The 13702-nt window shown below is 47.0% G+C and overlaps 1 protein-coding gene across 7 annotated transcripts in view; it reads left to right on the forward strand.

Annotated features, from left to right (window-relative positions):
- The window catches only part of Auts2 (activator of transcription and developmental regulator AUTS2), a 1094751-nt gene that overhangs the window by 991789 nt on the left and 89260 nt on the right, over positions 1 to 13702 (forward strand). For all 7 annotated transcript variants that reach the window (XM_060382248.1, XM_060382252.1, XM_060382249.1 and 4 more), the window contains one exon: positions 11285 to 11336. In XM_060382248.1, coding sequence (XP_060238231.1) covers positions 11285 to 11336 — 52 coding nt within the window. The remainder of the gene's footprint in view (positions 1 to 11284; positions 11337 to 13702) is intronic.

Raw genomic sequence — 13702 nt, forward strand, 5'->3', positions numbered from 1 at the left:
CTGACTCATAAAGCCAGAGATGGAGGGTACATAGAAGTATGCTCAAGAGCCCCCCCCTTCCAATCCTGATACCACAGAAGAGAAGGATAAAAGCTAAAGCCAGAACAAAAGTGAGAAGCCAGAAATGAGCATGCTTTTAGGAAATCTACCCTAAGGAAATTTTGTGACATTTTAACTCCCCTCCTGCTTCTCCAGAAAATATATGATTCACCAAAACAGTGGAAGCAAATACACTGTTCTTGCCTCACTGGGACTTCTGCAAGTGTTCAGTCATGAAGCCTCAAACAAAAGCTTCGTTTATTTACATTGATAGAAGAGTAGAATTCTGGGAACCCCAGAATTCTGGGTCATAATCAGTCACTGAGGGAAGTCCAGGCAGTAACTCTAGGCAAGAACCATGGAGGAATGCTGCTTTCTGGCTTGCTTGATCAAGTAACAATCAAAACAGTTCCCGACAGACACACCCATAGTCCCATCGGATCTAAGCAAATCCTCAATGAAGGCTTTCCTCTCAGATTACTGTGGACTTTGTTAAAACTAAGGAGGACAGTAAACCTCAAATATCCTCACAGTGTTCGTAGGGCTAAGACATGGTTACCATAACCTCCCAGACCTGGAAGTTTCTCTGGATTATAGACATCAGAACTAATTTTGAGGTGGGTGTTGTATAATCCCAGCACTCAGGAGAAACAGGAGGATATGGAGTGGAGGCCAGGCTGGGCTACATAGAGAGGCACCATTTCAGTAAAGAACCTGTGTGGTACATGCCTGTAATCCCAGCACTCAAGAGGCAGAGGCAGGAGGATGAGCACTTGAAGGACTTTTTGGCTATAATAGAGAATTTGAAGCTGTCGTGGGTTAAAAAAATATTTTTTTAAGATTTGCTTTAGTGTGTGTGTGTGTGTGTGTGTGTGTGTGTGTGTGTATCTGTATGTGAGTCTGTACATGTAAGTGCAGGTGCCTGTAGAAGCCAGAAGAGGGTGTACCATACCATGGAGCTGGAGTTACAGTACGGGGAGCCATTCCTGTCTTTTCTAAGAGCAGAAGTTGCTCTTAACTGCTGAGCCATCTCTCCAGCCCTAGGATTTATTTTTTACTTCTGGGTTTGGCCAGGGAGTAAGAAAGTGAGATAGGTTCCCCAAGAGTGTGGAAGAGCAGAAATGCATACAGAAGATGATAGTCACAATTTGAAGAATCAACTCTGTCATCTCAGCTCCATGCTAAGGTCTTTCTTGTACTTCCTGTATCCATTTTTCTTGTCTGGAATTAGGACATTTGCCAATTTGTATATTTCCATCTCAACAGTGATATAAGTGATGATATCATGGTAAACACTTTCAAGAAACATGCTACTACATGTATGAATGTCAGTTTCTTTAGTAGTGGTTCAATCTTGGAACCAGTAGATGACACCATCATGTGTGATTTACTGCCTGTCTTACACTATTTACATGACTGGAGTCCCTTAGTGTTGGATTAAGAATGGCTCAGTGGTAGAGCACCTGCCTAGAATCCCCCAGTGAGGGACGGTGGGTATGGTTCAGTGGTAGAGCTCCTGACTAGAATCCCCCAGTGAAGGGCTGGGTGTGGCTCAGTGGTAGAGCTCCTGCCTAGAATCCTCCAGTGAAGGGCTGGGGGTGTGACTCGGTTGTACAGTGCTTGCCTGATGTGTATATACAAGACCCAGGGTTTCATTCCTAGCAACACAACAAAATGAAAAACAAATCAGATGAGGTACCTGTCGACAACTGGGTGACATGAGTATAGATGAAATTTATTTTTAGTTTTTCACTGCCTTTCTTCTCTGGTGTCAGCCTCCGAATGTTAATATTTTAATGTAGATTTGGTGGCTAAGTAAGATATATTTTACATCCTTTCTTATATTCCCCTCCCCTTACTAGTTTATAGTCAACTCTGAAGTTTGAAAATAAAATTCTTTTCCTTGACTTCCATACTTGGAAAATATTTATTCCCCCCTGCATCTCAATAGTATGCGCCATAAACTAACACAGTTCCATTTATTTACTTCCCTCTTGTTACAGCCATGATCGATGGTAGGGACGGAGGCGTAGAATGGTGGAGGGTTTTTGCTTTACAGCAATGGGAACGTGAGCCACAGCAGTCTCCTCTCTGCCTGACGAGTAATGATGCTTCCATTTCAAAATTTACCAGAAGGGCCGGAGACTGTGGAGATGGAAGGACTTGGGGGTCAGCTGAAGCTGACTAGGCATGCATACGAAAGGAAGATGCCCTGATCTGTGGTTCAAAGGTATTGGCCTACACAACAACATCCCAGACCCCAGGAAGAGTAGCTGTCTCCTGGGCTGAAGAATGTGAAAGAAGAGAACTGGCAGGAATGAAGGGTAGACTATGGCAAGAGAGGGGTATGCACCTCATTTCCGGCAGCCAGCAGCTTCTTTGTTCCTGTTTTCCACACCAGGGCTCTTGATTGATCTCTGTAAAAAAGCAGGGCCTAGTTGGGGTGGAGTGGGGTGGTGCACATCTTTAATCCCAGCCCTTGGGAAGTAGAGGCAGGCAGATCTCTGAGCTCTAAGCCAGCCTGGTCTACAGAGTAGGTTCCAGGACAGCCAGGGCTACATGGAGAAACCCTGTCTCAAACAAACAAAAACAAAAAAACAACAAAGCAAGTCTTATGCTGGGGATTGGCCTCAGTTTGGCACAGTGTTTGCCACCATGCATGGCATTTTGGATTGGATCCTCAAGGCCGCATAAACCCGATCTAGCGGCAAGCCTATAATCCTAGCACTTGAGAGGTGGTGGAGATCGGTGCAATTCAAGGTTATCTGCAGCTACGCAGCAAGTTCAAGGCTAGCATGGGATACATGAGACCCTGTCCCCCTCCCCCAAATAAAAAAAATTAAGAAAGGCAAGACTAAGTGACATCTACCCAAGGTGAGTTGGAGAAGGAACTTGTGTGCATTATTACTTCCCTTCCATGCTCTTTTCAAACTGCTTATGTGATTGAAAATGAAGGCTTGAGTAGATTTCTGTAAAGCCCTCCTCCTCCTTTAACTGTATCAGGAACCTCCTAGCATTACTCTGTTGGGGCCCGAGCTTCAAGCTCATTATGTTTTCCAAAGCTAACTACAAATATATTAATGGAACCTTCTCTATGCAAAACACTCAACCTAAGGCCAGAATTTTAAAGACATATTTTCTGTAAATGTAGCCAGGTTAAGTCTGATAACTCATGATACCACTGAATACCGTCTCGAATTTCAAATTGTCAGTTATTAACCCGTTATTAGATCAGTGGTCCTCAGCCTTTTCTAATGCTGCGACCCTTTATTACAGCTCCTCATGTTGTGGTGACTAATGTAAATATCTATGTTTTCCCAAGGTCTTTGATAACAACTACTTAGAACGGATCCTTTGACCCCCAAGGGTGTCAACCCACAGGTTGAGGATGGCTGCTCTAGATGGATTTAGAATTATGTGTTTGTTTTGCCTTGCTTTTATTGATGTTTTGACAAAGGATCTCATTGTAGAGTCCAGGCTGGCCTCAGCGTCATAATCCTTCTAACTCAGCTTTCCAAGTTAAATATATATATATTAGAATATATATATATATATATACTTGAGGAAGATGGATTTTCCTTTTGCTTGGAAAATTTTGACTAAAAAAACTTGACTGAAGCCGGGTGGTGGCGCACACCTTTAATACCAGAATTTGGGAGGCAGAGGCAGGCAGATCTCTGAGTTTGAGGTCAGCCAGCCTAGTCTATATAGTGAGTTCCAGGACAGTCAGGACTACATGAAAAGTGCTGTCTTGACCCCCCCCCCAAAAAAAAACCCAACTTGACTAAAATCTTTGATTTTTAAAACGCTTACAATTTCATATGTACATATAATATGCATTATATATATATATAACATGTTTATATATGGTATCTGATCTTCCTCCTAATCCTATTGAACCTCTTCTTCCCAACTGAATCCCCCTCCTGCTTTTATGTCAAGTAGCTAGCCTGTGCTACTTGAGACTCTAAAAATAGTAAGTGTGTGTGTGTGTTACTCTGAGTTTAACTATGAGTATTTGCAAGATTACAGTTGCAGTTATTTCCTGGAACATTGGCAGTTTACCAGAGGACACTCCACTGAAAAGATTGACACTCTGTCCCACCACGTGGTCATATTTCACAAACTCTCCTGAAATAATTAATTCATCAGTAGGAAGATATTGGAGTCTATGCCTGGTTGTGCTTGGTTGATTGATTAGGTCTTCTGTAGCCCAGGATGCCCCAGAACTCCTAAATCCTCCTTCCTCAGCTTGAGTCCATGTCTTGCTCATTGATGGTTAGTAGGATCGCCGCTTTCCAAGATTTTGTGTCTTTAGGTCTAGCTCAGGCTCTGAAAGTGATGTTAAGAAGGCAGAAATATTTTGGTGTATTAAAACCACTGGAATGTAAAAGACATGATGGCTTCTAGACTTGGACCAGAATCTTCCAAAATTGGGCCTTATTTATTGGTAAATGTCTGTAATCCCAACACTGGGGAGGAAGGAAGCAGGGAGATGGCCAGCTGCAGTAGAGATCTACCTAGGCTTCGTAGTGAGATGCTGTTTCAGTAAAACAAAACAAAATGAAATGTCCAATTAGGAAGACTAGGGAGGGGCTGAATTTCAGAGCTGTGCAGGAGAATCTGGAGATCAAGGTCAGTCCTGGCTACACAGAGAACCCAAGGCCTCCTGGAGCTACCAGTCACCTTTCCTCAAAGTAGATAGTTAAACCAACCCATTTCTACAAAACTTCATTTCTGCTGCATTTATCAAAAGGGTCAAACTTGAAAGAGACCTCTGATTTCCAAAATTTTAGTTGTCAGACTTGGTGGCAAGCACTTTTACAATGCCCAGGTTCTGTTTGTTTATTTATATTAAGATTTCTATGACACCAGTGCTGGTGAAGTGACTTTAAAGAGATGAGACATGTTCATCTTATTATTGCTTTATTGATTCATTTTACTCAGGCAGGTTTTTATCATGTGCCCCAGACCATTGTGGAATTCACTGTCCTTTCCCCAAGTATTGGGGTTATAGACTTGTAGTGCTGTGATGTAGGGATCTGGGTACCATCATTCCTTTAAAGCCCTTTCCTTGACATCTCTGTGGATTGCAGAAGCTCTTGAGAAGAGCTCTGCCCTTTGTCTATCTTTTTTCTTCTCTAGTCACTTTTCCCGGGTCATAGTGGCATTTGAGGAAACCAGGCTCTGCCTCTTGCTTTCCACCCACTGTGCATGCTGCAGCCCAGGCTGCTCTTGACTGCACGCTTTGGTTCCTCTCCTTGGGTTTTTGGTCCCAGGAGAGGCCTCACCAAACTGCAGGGGTAAAATCAAAGCTACAAATGCCTTCAGTCTTTTGTCCCCCTGGCATGGCTCACTTCCTTCAAAGGGCCACTGATGTCGGGATGGGAAGTAAAAGAGGTCAGAACACCTAAAGAAGGATGGCTCAGCTGTTCTTGCCAAAGGCTGGGGTTTGCTTTCCAGCAAGTCAGGTCACTCACAGCTCCGGGGGATTTGTCCTCCAGGGCACTGGAGCACAGATCACACACACACACACACATGCACGCACACACACATACGCGCACGCGCGCACACACACACACAAATGGTGCGGGAGGGAAGGAAAGAGAATCTTGCACAGACAGAATTATAAATGAAGAGAGCGGCTGTGTGTTCTGGTAGGTGAGTGGCTTAGATGGCTGAAGGCCCCATTAATGATTTTTCGTTCATCCCTCCATCTCCTCTCCAGGGTGCTTAGCTGGGCTTCAGGGGACATCTTGGTGATAGGTGATACAGTTATCACTCACAGAACGAAGCTTCGGCTTGGCTTTAATGCTCCACATTTGCTGGACAAAAGGGGAAGCATCCGTCACCACTTGGTGGGTACAAATGTGTACACAAGTCGGATAGTTTGGGGAATTGTGCGGAGGGAAAGATGTCTACATGGCCAGTTTGGGAAACCTACCATGAGGCGTGGTTGAATCAAGACCTTTGTGTTCTAGACTCTGATCCCCTCCTCCTCCGTATCAAACAATTCAATGATTATTTTGTATATTACACCCACTGTGTGCCCAAGATCTACCCCCTAACCCTGGACGTCCATTCCGCTCTCGGAACCTGCTTCTGTGCAACTGGGCTAGAGGCAGTTCAACCCGTGGCTGGGCTGCGGGCCTAGTAGCCTTTCCTTGGCTTGGCGCAAATCTCGGAAGCAGTAACTGCAAAGGGATCTGAGCGTCGCGGTTCTTCCCCGCGGGGGAAAGGCGCCATGGGGACCTGGGGCCCGATCCGCTACCGGAGGCAGAATGTACTGGGAGCCACAGCTGTCAGTGTGGCACCCTGGGACTGCGCCCCCGCAGGGCCAACCGGGCGCCAGGGTGGAGAGGAGGGGCGGCGAGGGGCGGGGCGCGCGGGGCGGGTCGGAGGAGGGGCGGTGGCACCGGCTGGCGGCTCCGGCTGGGCGCGCCGAGAAGTCCCGCTCCGAGAGCCGCGAGCGCCAGGAGTGAGGCGCGCTCATTGCGATCCGGGAGCGAAGTCCAAGCGCGAGAGCGAGGGCGGGAGAGAGAGGTGTCCCCGCGTCGCCACCAGGGACCCCCTTCCCTGCCAAGATCCAGCCCCGGGTAGCCGGAGGCGCCGGCGGCCGGCCGCCGATGGAGTTCACTTGAGCCGGGAACAGGCGGGAGAGGCAGGCCAGAGCGGAGCTAGTCCCGCGCGCGCCCCTCAGCAGCTTCAAACGCAGCTTCCCGCACCCAGGCGGGCGACACCCGCTGCCGACCGCGACTCCCGGAGCGTCTCGGTGCCGCGCCGCGGCGGGCCCAGGACCCGTCAGACCAGCCCACGGCGCTGCCGAGCAGGCGGCACCCGCCGTCGGGAGCCGGAGGCTGCCGCCGGGGAGCCGCTCTCGCGGCTGCCGCCGTACGCCCTCCTCCTCCCTCTCCCTCCTCCCTCCCTCCGCACATGGTCTCCTTTGTCCTGTCGCCGCCGCAGCCGCCTGGTTCTTAGCTCCGAGCACCGCGGCTGCGGCTCCCGGGCCGCCGCTCTTCAGCCCGGCCGGATCCCCAGGGCGCACTAAGTTGAGCCCCTGGTTTGAGCCATCCGCCCCCCCCCCCCCCGCGCGCCCCGCCGGAGCCACCAGGAGAGCGCGCGGGCCGGGCCCCCTCCCCGTCTCCCCGCCGCCCGCCCCGGACTTGGCTGCGTTGGATGTGCGCGCGCGGCGCCGACTCCCGGCTGCGGCGGAGGAGCCTGGTTCTGCTGCCGCCGCCGCCGCCGCTGCTGTTGCGGCTCCGGTTCGGATTTGATTCGTGTGCCTCGGCTTTGAGACTTTGGAGAGGAATTAGCAAAACACAGACTTGCGGACCTAGGCGGGCCGCCTGGAGTTGGGCGTTTTCTCTGCCGTGGGTTTTGGTTGCTCTCTCCCGGTGGTGTGTGCCCATACACCCGGTGGAGGACTCAAGCCATGAACTTGGGGTTGACAAGACCGCCGAACCCCTGGCGACCAGGTAATGTTGTCCCCCCCACCCCTGGGGGTGGGGTGGGGTGGCTCGGCCGCCCGCCACCCGCGGCTGCGGGGGAGGAGGCAGGGGTCGAGGGGTCTTTTGTTGCGGCCGCAGCCGGTCCAGGGTGGTAACAGGGGCGGGCTGCTGGCGTCTGGCGGGCCCGGCCTCCCTCCCCCGCCCCTCCCCCGCTCCCCTTTGTACTTTGCTGGCTCCCTTCGCTGGCTGGGCTCGGCCGGTGTAGCCGTGAGCGCCTGCCCGGGAGCCCCTGGCGGACAGAAGCGATCCCACCTCCTGGAGTGGACCCGCGGCTTCCCGAGGAGATCATTAGACCCCTGGGCTGGGATGCCGGCGACCGCCCTGGCTAGAGAGGGTTCCCTGGCGCGGAGCTGCCTGCTGACGGGTCACTGTCCCTGAGCCGAGCCTCGGGTGCCCGCCCTCCGGCTTGTGCGCACGCGGAGCCCGGGGAAGCGAGAGGCGAGCTGGCTGGTGCAGGAACTCACCCGCGCTTAAGTTTCCGAGAGGATTGTCTTGCTGCGCCCGAAGTCCCTCTTTCTGCGGGTGTGGCTTTGGAGAGCTACCTAAGCGGTCTGAGTTTTGAGGGAATCCCGTTGCAGCTCCAGGCGTCTGGGACCCACCCGTGTGCTTGGACGGTTTTTTTTTTCTTTCTTTCTTTCTTTCTTTCTTTATTCTTTTCAGTTTCTTCATTAGCCAAGCTGCTTGACTTAACTTTTCTTTCCACGCCAGCTACGGCTTCTAGACCATCGAAAGTATCGATATAAAAGGCAAATAACACGCACCCTCTCGTAAAATGCCCCAAAGGGCTTGTTTCTCTGGGAATTTTAGATTCAACCTCTAAAGTGTATAAAACTCATCAAAGCCAATCAAGGTGAGGAAACGAAATGGCACCTGAAACATTACATTTCTGTGTGGCTAAAGGTACACGGCGCCGGAGAGAATGGGGAAGGCACCGGTGTGTCTGCCCTTTGACTTATCGCGCCTGCGTTCATCGTTGCTAATTTAAAGGGAAAAATTAGGTAGGCAAACGATCCAAGTCATAGAGGGAAATGCACGTTTATTTTCCTTTTAAAAGCAACGAGGTGAGAACGTCCCCACGATTAAGGAGCCCATCGACTTGTGCAGACGAATTTTTAAAATAAAAATATGTATGTGGAGGGTGCATGAAGAGATCAGAGGACAACGTCCACCTTAACGTGGGTGTGGGGGCTCGAACTGGGGTTGTCACGCTTGGTAACGAACCCATTTTACCTGCTGAGCCATTACGCCCACCCTAATTTTCAAAGGTGATGAGCGAAGGAAAGTTACTCGAGGAAAGTGGAAGGCTCTACAGAGAATTTGGACCTATCAAGACTGCCTGGGAGACTCTTGAAGAATTTGGGTGAAGGTGGTCCACAAGGCCAGAGAGGAGAACGAGGAAGCAGGAAGACTTTTCAAAAAATGTTAACCAAGTCACCTAGGCACGTGTACATTTGGTGTTTTTGCCTTTCCTAAGGAGGCCTTTTTGCGACATCTTTTTTACTCCAAGGCACAAGAGACAATTCAACACTTTGTGACCAATGTCAGTAAATAAAAGGGCTCAAAAAGCTTCCATTAGAAGGCATTGCCCCAAGCGTTTTGAATGTCCATCAGACATACTTCCTTGGTGACTGTTGGTCACAACATCATCAGGTCCTCAGGGCCACTTCCTTATCTGAGTGTTCTCAGAGCCCAGTGGTGCTCACGAAGGTGACAGACTCACAGGGACTGCCGCCTAGAGCCTAATCCAGTTCTGCCTCCCACACCCAGAGCAATGGAACAGGCAGCCTGAAACGGTTGCTTCTCCCTAGCTCTGCTTTTGCCATTTTGGAAGAGTAGTAAATTTTTTTAAAAAACCTGTTTCTTTAGGCCCATAGGCTCACTGTAATTGAAAAATCCCAAAATTTCAAGTGTTATTTTAGTTCTGTACAATAATAGAAGAGACAGGGTGTTGCTCGTGTGTTTGTGTGTGTGTTTGTGTGTGTAGTTTTTTTCCCCCTTTCAAAAAATATTAACTCCATTTTAGCTTTGAAGCCATGACTTGTTAATGACTTTCTAAGAGCATTTCACACCATTGTCAGAGTGCTGAAAACTCTTTGAATTGCTAAGGCTTAGACTGTGAAATTTACAAGCCTAGAAAGCTCATTAATATTTGGGTATAGTAACACCTCTGGCGCAGCCGGATCGTTGTGCCCTTCGTCCGATCCACGCATCTCTGTGTGTACACCGTGCAGATCACTGGGGCTTTCTAACTTACTATTCTTGCACTCTTTCATGCTGAACACCCTCCGCAGGACGTGCTTTGTGGCCCATTTTTATGAAGTGCTACTATAATATAATTTTGTTTAGCATTACTTATGATGTCAGGAAAGCTCTGTATGTCTTTTAGTATTCTTACAAAAGTAGCGGAGGAATCACATGTGAATGCAATTGAATACATATTTTGTACATTTTTTTGCCCTTGGTCTTACTAATCCTCTGAACCACCCCATAATAGAAAAGGAAGGTTAGAATTAAATGAGAACCAACCATAATAAAAATAGGTTAGGTTTTTTGTGTGTGTGTATTGTTTTTTTTTTTTTTTTTCTGTCTCTGGCCTTGTAAACTGAAACATTTCCTTCAGCAATAATTCATCTCCATCAGCGTAGCATTAAAAGACTACATAGAATATCTTCTTTGTCCCCCAAAGCCAGCCCAAGTTCCCTCGCCCCTATTACCCATATTTCTTTCTTCCATATTTATTGAACATTCTGTGCCTTGCTTTGACAAATGTATGTGTCTCTGTATAAAACCTGAAAGAGGAGAGTTTTCTCAGAAGGGTTACAGGTCAAACACAGCATGAGTGCAGGTTGACCATTGACTTGTCAAAGAGATATTGTCAAATCAGAGCAGTGAGCTTTCTTAATTTTTCCTTTTTTTTTTTTTTTTTAAGTCCTAGAAGTAAGCAGTAAATTTTCAACATTACTGTCACTTTCACGAAACCAACCCACTGTTTATTTCCCGGAACATTAGTATATAATTTAAATTGACTTTATAGTCTTGCTATTTAAACAGGCTTATTGACTTCCCTATGTTGGTATAATAATTAGCAGACATGGTCTCTGAAAAACGTGAAAAGGAGGTAACATTGGTGTGACATAGTGGCCAGGTTTTCAGCATGGTCAGCTCTCATCTGAAACACCGAGGTTGGCCTGGTTACTGTGACAAACACTGAACATCAGGATCATCAGCTACATCTCTAAAAACAAATCATTTTGTGGGTATGCTGGATGGTACTTTAGTAAGGAAAATATTAATGTCAAAAACTACACATTTTTGATTTGTGGAAGAAAATTGAAATACAGGAAATCTGGTGGCAAAAAAAACCCAAAAACCCAAAAACCAAAATAATACATTTCTAAAATAATGATCTGTCAACGGAATTGGAAAATCATTTTGTGAATGAATTAAATTGCCTTGTGTACCATTTCATAGAAATATGTTTTGCACAGATAATATGTCTAATAAGGACACATTTTGAAAATCAGATTTTTTTTTTCCTTCCACCAGCAAATAGCTGCAGTGCAGCCTTTCTCCAACAGTCAACCAGCACCACCTGATGGAGGATTTGGGGAAATGACTGGCTTTTATATTTTTCCTAAAATATAGTCAATTGATTGAAAAATCATAGCAACTGATGATGCTGTGGGGGACGGCCTTAGCTGACAGTCTTAACGCTTTACCTTACTTCTGTTTTTCAGGCTTCCGATGCTAGCTCTGAAAAACTCTTCAACACTGTTTTTGTAAACAAAGGTAAGACCCCCCCTTTATTATTCTAAAGGATGGCTTACAAAAAAATGCATCTCATTACCATTGTCCAAGAAGAAAGGGAAAAGGAAAATCCATGTGGTCTTTTTGTCTTTGCATTTTGTGCTTTTGCTTTGCTCAGGAATCTGAATGTTTTTGAGATGTGGGAGAAAAAGTTCATTTTGAAAGAATTTACCGGTTCCTTGTTTAAATTGATCGGTGGTGTTAATTTCATGTTGGATACTGCAACAGAAAGGAATGTTTTTACAATGTCTCAATTGTCAGTTATCAACTTCCCAGCAGTCAAAGCGCTACGAACGGTGTGGGTACCTCAGACACATACTCTATAACTCTATACCTCGCTACATAACTAGCGAGGTATTTAGTATTCACAGCATTATAGCCGTAATCCAAGCCTTCTTCTGTCCTGGCTCTCTGTAAAGTTAATAGATGAGCAAGAGGACAGCATTTAAACACGCCCTTCCCCGTTTATTCCTTCCAAGCCTTAGTCCATAAAGGAAGAGCGGTGAGGATGCTGAGGTCCCTTTCGGAAAGGCTCACCCTAAATCACTGCTGGTAGGTCTCGGCAGTCTTCATTTGCAGACAGGTCGTTGGGTATAATGAAATTTAGGGGAGTCTCCATGCACTAGCTTCAGAAGGTGTGCAATCTGAAAGATGCAAATTATATCAACTCACCTTTGTCTTCCCACCCTAGAACCTGACTTAGGCTTGCAGGATAATTGCTAAATAGAGATGTACTGGCCTGTGGTAACCTCTGTTCCACTAAGGATTTGTGGGAGCACTGGATAAGCTTTGGACCAAGAGCGAGGCACCCACAGGGTGAACCGGGAGCCCATTTCAGCAGTTTATGTCATTGTTAAATTTTTTAATTTTTATTCTTTTTGCTTACTAGTTAGTAAGGCATTTCTATGTGCAGTTATTTTATGCCCTCCAATTATTCTGACATTGAACCCACCTTGATTTTAAATAGTACATTATATTTAAAGTTGTTCCCGAGGGCTATGTGTGTGTATGTTTGCTGGGATTCTCAGACTTAATATCATATTGAATATGATCTTGTATTTTAATTTCATGATATGATTCCAGCTTTATATTTCATCATATTTTTAATGGCCTGAGAAGTTTGTATAAATTTGTACTCCATAATGCTAAAAGCTCAATAAAAGCTGATGTGGGTGCTTGACAGCACATGTCCCTCACGAGAGAGGATCAGTGGGCCTTGGAGGTGTCCTTAATAAAAAGAAAGGTAACAGGAGAGCAAACGGAGGGAGGGCAGTTCCCTGCCCAAAGAAGTTTCTATCACTCTCTGACCTCTCCAACCCGGGCACACAAATCTCCAGCTGCCTGGGACTGTGTCTTTCTCCTGCTAAGTTGCTCTGGCCCTTTCTAAGCTGTCTCGGCTCTACTTTGCGACTTGAAGAGAAGACAGAAGAAAGATGAGCTATCGTTCTCTTTTTCCCATCCCACCCCAAGTTTCCAGCACGCCCCGCATTCTTATTTTGTTTACTTACACTGAGTGATGTGGGGCATCTATGTGGCTGTGAACAGCCATGCCCCTGACCGGGTGCCTTTCTTCTTTGCTGCTTTTCTGGGAGAGTGAGGGGTGATTTCAGTTGCCTTGAAAGGATTAAGGTTTCTTTGTGTATACTAAAAATCAACACAGGCTTTTCTCCTAAGCTTTGCTTGGGAAACATACACAAATAAGCATTTTAGTTGATGACGGATTATTCCTTCGCCCCTTATTTCCATCAAAATGGCCCTTCTTTCCTCCCCTGGAGTTTCCCCTTAATGCCTTATGCTAATTCCTGTTGGTAAAGTGAATGACAAGCACCCGAATCAGTGTAGAAGCACAGGTGTTGCTGAAGTAGCGCGCCTGGTGCTCACAGCCCCCCCTCTCTGGAGAAAGAGATTGAAGGGTGGGGCGCTGGGGCTCAGATGGTGGCTCCAGAGTCGTTTTGTTAAAGGCCGTTAGTATTCACACTGCTAAATACTAAAACAACTATCAAAAAGAGTGTGTGTGTGTGTGTGTGTGTGTGTGTATGTGTGTGTGTGTACCATGTGCAGCACTGATGTCAGTTTCTCCTGGGAGACAGGTGCAGTGAGCCTCACCAGGCACCTGTGGTTTGGCGTCTATCTTTACTCCTGGTAGCAGCAGCAGTGCTTTCTGGATAAGTGGTTGACAGGCCCTTCAGCTGTCATCTCTCCTCGCATCAGGTTCTAGACACTCTGAAAAGCTGGCTTGCTTGCCTGAAAGAAGTCACTCAGTTCTCTCTGTCTCTCTCTCTGTCTCTCTCTCTTTCTGTGTGTGTGCACACACATCTGTATATGGTGCACATACATATGTGCACGAT

This window comes from Meriones unguiculatus, chromosome 4 (assembly GCF_030254825.1).
Source record: "Meriones unguiculatus strain TT.TT164.6M chromosome 4, Bangor_MerUng_6.1, whole genome shotgun sequence".
NCBI classification, from domain to species: Eukaryota; Metazoa; Chordata; class Mammalia; order Rodentia; family Muridae; genus Meriones; species Meriones unguiculatus.